Raw genomic sequence first — 6,000 nt, 5'->3', positions numbered from 1 at the left:
ATGCTACTCCTAGCAATGTAAAATTCCTCCTATAGTGAAAATACGATGCTGCTAATATTGAGAGTAAATGGTTCGCTCTGCGCTCAGCGCCACAATGCGGAATTTTTATACACCGATTGAAAACGCCCGAAATGGCTGTGTAAATCAAGCCTCTATTGGGCTACATTCTGTTCATTTTATCTCTGCGGGTGAGCTGGAGTGGCCAAAGCAAGTGGAGATGAGGGGAGGGAAAGTTTCTCGACATGTGACTTTGCCTTTGCCAATCAGCAAACAGTAGGCGTGGCCTCAGTGAGTCAGTGAAAGGATTATCTCCAATGCCTTCCAAATGAGTAGGTATATGTCTCGGCGCCGGGGCCAAAATACCTTTGGCCACCCATGACTTACAAGTTTTCAGGGACAAAGTAGGGTGGCTATGTACATTTGGCAACGTTATGTTCGCTCCTCCTCTCTCTCGGTACTACCCCTCCCCTATCAGCGAAGCCATCCGAGAGTGTCCGGGCTCTCACGAAAGCTCACCCGCAGGCATAAAGTGAACAGACTATAGCTGGGGCCTCGACTATGTAGTCCCCTTGGGTCTGGTAGTGCCCGGTGGCTGTTGGTGGGATGTCCACGCTGGAGATGGTTAGCTACGTGACGTGTTCTGCAATCCAGTCTGCCGTGACGGTGACTTTGTGGTATATGCCGGGCTGATGATCGACGGCACAACCGAATCCAGCCGATGTGATGCCAGCCAGGGTCCACCTTCCATCGACCAGTACCACGAGTGGTCCTCCAGAGTCACCCTGGAAGTGGAAATACACACTATCAAACGACTACATCACTAAAACTAGAAAATTCTTATCAATTACAAAAAATATGGAAAAAGTTAATGGTCATGCAATAGGGTGGTTTCCTATTATTTTTTTATTGCCTAAATTGAAATATTATTACTCCTGGAGTACGTATTTCACGATTTTAGATTTTTAAATGACGATATATATTTTTCGCGATTAAATGAAAAGTGAAAATTTTCAAGCGCGCGAATACGCGACGGGACAGTATGAATGCCGGGAAGAACTCCGTGTGACGTCGTTCTGGTTCCCGCTGCCGCAACTGAGGTGACCTTGGGGCGAGGCTCTGAGCACTGATACAACGCAGGATGCTAGCAGGTAGCAGAGTACCATGCTAGCTGGTAGCGCTTGGCTTACATAAGGATTATTAATACCTTATCAAACGTAGAAAACTTTCCGACCTTAGCCAGTTTTAATAGGTGATTATTAAGACATGTTTCCCTGAGCTCTGTGCCTCATGCATGCATTGGCAACCTCAGACGATGTAAAACTCCTATCTACCAGTATAGAAACTAGGTCCCTGTGACGTCACGTGGAGTGGCATCGCATGGGCGCCTTTTTCAAATGAGGATAAAATTGACCCTTGCCATTCGTCTAAACCGGTATTTCTAAAACCAAATAATTTGTATATTATGGATACAATAATGGTGGGTAACGAATCGCAATCAATGACTTTCGTTTTCTTTGATGAAGGAAACTACCCTATTATGATATCAATTTCTATATCTCGATACCTCCACTGCATAAACGCTCACAATCGCCCACCGAAGAGAATCCGCTCATCTAGTACTATTAGGGCTATCTAGATGAGCAGATTTGATTCAGTTGGCGATTGTTGAGCGTTTATGCAGTGGTAGTGTTATAGTATAGTAATGGTAATGTATAGTTTTGTGAGTTCTTGAGTGTCGGGCAAAAAGCTTTCGTGGTCACAGTGGAATATTATGGAATTAGCAAGCAAGCGAGCCCGTAAATAAGTACCGAATGGAGAAATATTAAATGATAATGTAATCAATATTGGGTTAGGCAATACCAATTAACCTATTTATCGTTGAAAAATATCGGCATTGCATCGGAGATACATACGAGACAGGCATCCGAATGTCCATCCCGGTGTCCGGCGCAAAACATCTCACTGTGCAGCTGGAGTCGTATGTTCTTGGATCGGTGCCAACGTAGGCACTCATCATCCCTCAGGATGGGCACTGTGGCCTTGTGAAGAATGTTAGTCCCCGTCTTTCCTGTAAAGAAATACACTCTCATAATTTTGAAAAGCGAAAAAATAGGAATTAGTTAATCTTATGAGGTCATATACCTCGGATATTATGTCTATGAAAATTTCTGTCAATGGTCCCCTTATTCTGAATATCGTTAAAGTGTGTACCCTTGTGATTTCTTTTATAAACTTTTCTATGTTTTCTAGATTAATTCATTTCTTATAAGTAAAAAGATTGCAACTCTAAGGTGGAAATTAGGAAGGAGACCTAGGACTGTTCTTAACAATAAATAAGTCGGACTTTAACCACAGAAACCTAATTTTGTCATCAAACTCTCGAAATTTCCTTCTAGCATTGCTTATAACAGACGCATTTTTTGATAGATTGGTCAGAAATTTATTTTTCGGTCCCCTTTGCGGTCGCGTTATTGAATACGTGGCCTTAGCGAAGCAAATGTAGGTTTTTAGTTAGGTGATGTTCGTATTTCTTGGCCCATACAAGTCTTCTTGCTATTCACTGTCGTCACTACTTCTTCCTTTTTCTTCCCTGGAATAAACTTGCTTCTTTAACCTGAAATCGATCTCGATTCCATGAGGATAAATATTTTAAACATAGATAATAAACTGGGGGCATAAAGACCGCCACACACCTGAGACGTTAGCAGTGACCCCTTGTGTACTGTTCATTATGTAAGTTTACAGTTCCGGAACCTAAAATTCTCGTTGTACTTGATAATGACCTGACGGTCGAAACGTGTTGTACTTTCAATAATATACCTGTGGAAAAGTGCCATCTCTCTGTTGTTTCAGTACTAACAGGATATCATTCCACTATATCTCGCCTGCTTCTGTTATATTATTTAAGACAATTTATGTCTGAAACAGCATGAGTGTTTACTATTTCATTAAAGCTGAGTATATATCACTATAATACAAATTCGCTATTTTTTATAAATAGACTTTTTGGGCCACTTCTTTGTCTTTGTTATTTTATTCTATTCTTTTCTTGAACTTCATTACATTCTATTCTTTTCTTGAATTCTTAAAATTTTAATGCCTAGCTTTCATCCCTACTTTCTGTGTTCAAGCATTGCTACCACCCAAGGGGACTGCATAGAGGAGGCCCAATTCCATCTCGTAGGAGGTTGATCTCTGTCACCACTTCGGTCGCATTTTAATCGGTTTTCAAAAATGTCCGCGGTGCGGTGATGAGTGCAATGCGATCCACTTTTTCCAATATTTTGCAGTATAAATGTAGTAATAGCGTTGAAAAGTTATGAATTAGATGAATCACATCACAGTGTCTTTATTTTCGGTTAACAGCCTTAATTATATCTTATTTGAAACTCGAATCAATTTCTCCATCAGTGACACGTGTGGCGACTTTTGTAAACCCATTTAAACGCGCGATGTGTGAAAACACATTTAGAGGCCGACTTGAGGATCCTCTATAATTAATATTCGTGATCCCAACTGTTAGTATGAATTAGAATCGATGGAATCGGAATTGAGAATCGATTTGAAATAATTGGCAATGGAATCGAAATCGGAAAAAAGTGGAATCGATTCATATCTACCTTCTCGTGAATAAAATTAAGAAGTGCTGGGCATAAACTCATACGCACCGTAGGATGTGTCCGTTTTTCCCCATCCGGCCACCACACCTAGCCTCCCTCTGAATAGTGCGTCCTGTCCGGCTGCAGGCAGGCATATAGGGATGATGTTGGCTCGGAAAGACACGGGCCTGGATAGTCGGAGCAGGGCCACGTCGTACCTATATATACACGTAAAATAAATGTAGACAAAAAGAGAATGTTCAAAAGTCAGTAAATGGAAGAAAACAAAAGAATGTTTTCATAGAGAAAGAGAGCTTCATGGCAAAATTTTATGGAATAAATCTTTGGCGATGTTAAATTTTCATCTTGCAATTTTTAAAAATTTCCTTACCTCCGAAAACAGCTCATTGGCCTTTTACATCGGAATTTTCAACAAAATTTTAACCATTACTCGTGCAAGAATGGCCATGCTCAGGATAGGGGCAATCTACCCAGGCGAGACTCGAACCCGCGACCTCTTGTTCGGCAGTATGTTACTTACGAACGTTATTCCCCCCTATGCATGTGGTGACAATCCATAGAGTTTTGTTGAACGAATGTATATAAGAAAACTAGTTGACTTTATACCCTTTTTATGATGTTAAAACTCAATACAATCGATATTTCCATTGAAGAATCATTGGTCATTCTAAGAATTACGTCTGAAAAATTCAAGTGTGGTGTAAGACATACTTATTTGTCTCTCAATTTCTATGCAAAAGAGATGCTTGATTTACGTTTTAGAGAGCATTTACCGGATAGCTCGTATTGCTAACTGCCATGAGAACATTTTGTATTGTTACGCATAGCAAACGTACTAGAAACATTTGCTGCACATGTCTTACGTTAGGTGATGGTATTTTGATGGGAAAATAAGGAATGTTATTTGTTTAAATAACATAAAAGGATTAAATTAAGAATCAGTCTACATCTTCGCAGTACCCTGCGAGCAGTGGTGGATCTATGAGGGGGGCTAAAGGTGCTATAGCCCCACACTTTCATATCCAATTTAAACTAGATAATTTTGTAAAGCAGAATGGTAATTTTTGTTTGGACCCCTCTACTGCTGGTATTTACCCCTTACTCACCCCCCCTTTTTTCTTTATCCTAGATTCGCTACTGATTGCCAATCGGGCAAAGGTAAAACTTGCCGACTACTCATGGAGGTAATATGCCAATGATGCTAGAAAGTGCAAAGCGTGCTCTCAGAAATACCAGGAAAAATTAGAAATATGCATTAAGGAAAGGATAAGTTAGTAGGATACACTACAAGTCAACTAACCTAATTGTAAGTCCTAACGCTGTCTTTATAAGTAGTCTCTTATTGATCGCGGTAAAAAGACATTCTAAATCTGTTCTACAGCCTTATTTTATTTTTATGATCTGATTTTACGCAGTATATTGGATTTCGTAAGATATAGCTAACTTCGTCGAAAAATTAACTGCAATTGAATTTACACAATAGGTTTAGTCTAGTTTTCAGTGTGAGGTCTGACAGTGATTCCCATCAGAGTTTATCTAAGAGGTCATAGTCTAATAGGACTATAGTAGTGACTTTTGACGTACCTGGCACCTCTTCTCTGTACGCGTTATAACTCTGTTTTTAAGCCTGTTTCATAGCCATTTGTGACGAAAAAGTTGCTGAATGGGATGATAAGCCTAAAAATTTCTTCTCCGCTTCATAAATCTCGTGATTCGGTCATTGGTGCTTAAACGACGCTTTTTCTTGCTCCATTTACTGGATTCGCTCGATTTGATTTCGTGGAGAGATTAGAGAAGTGGGGAGAAGAAGTTGATGCACTCGAAGGAAATTTGGGGAGAGATGGAGAAGAAAAGGGCTTTGTAGGAGAAATTAGACAGTGGTCTGCATGAATAAATTTAAGTACTTAAGCTAAAAATACATTTAAACCAGCCATACATTTTAATTAAGATATAAAAAATCTTAAGTAAAATGTGAGTTAACATGGTTGGAATCTGCGGGTTCAGTTATTTACGTAAAGCATGGCTTTTAACGTAAATGTATAATAATAGAAAAGCAAGGTTTTAGCCATGGTGACTGTCGGAATTTAGCCATAAATAGAGATTTGAACATTAATCGAAAGTAACACACCAAAAAGTTGGATACTCTTAAGAGAAATTTGGAATTTTTAAGAGGAAGATGAGAAATTTATGATCTTATATTTGATGAATAAAGAAATATATTGATTCCAGTTTTTTCGTGCATAGAAATTTCTCGATTTTAACTTTTAAAATGGCTGATTGATTTTCAAAGAAAAATTTTTAATTACTACCTCAAGTAGCGTTAATGAATTGAATTAATTTTTATTGCATTACCTATTTTAAATTTTCTCTTCCTCCTGAT

The 6,000-nt window shown here is 39.1% G+C and overlaps 1 protein-coding gene across 1 annotated transcript in view; it reads right to left on the bottom strand.

Annotated features, from left to right (window-relative positions):
* Positions 1-475: 475 nt before the first annotated feature.
* LOC124169179 (serine proteinase stubble-like) overlaps positions 476-6,000 on the bottom strand; it is a 61,962-nt gene continuing 56,437 nt past the window's right edge. Inside the window, exons 5-7 of the mRNA XM_046547692.1 lie at positions 3,669-3,817; positions 1,914-2,068; positions 476-782 (exon numbers count right to left, since the gene is read on the bottom strand). Coding sequence (XP_046403648.1) covers positions 627-782; positions 1,914-2,068; positions 3,669-3,817 — 460 coding nt within the window. The 3' untranslated portion in view covers positions 476-626. The remainder of the gene's footprint in view (positions 783-1,913; positions 2,069-3,668; positions 3,818-6,000) is intronic.

The sequence above is a fragment of the Ischnura elegans genome, chromosome 12 (genome assembly GCF_921293095.1).
Source record: "Ischnura elegans chromosome 12, ioIscEleg1.1, whole genome shotgun sequence".
In the NCBI taxonomy this organism is placed as follows: Eukaryota; Metazoa; Arthropoda; class Insecta; order Odonata; family Coenagrionidae; genus Ischnura; species Ischnura elegans.
This window is presented reverse-complemented; position numbering and strand designations above follow the sequence as displayed.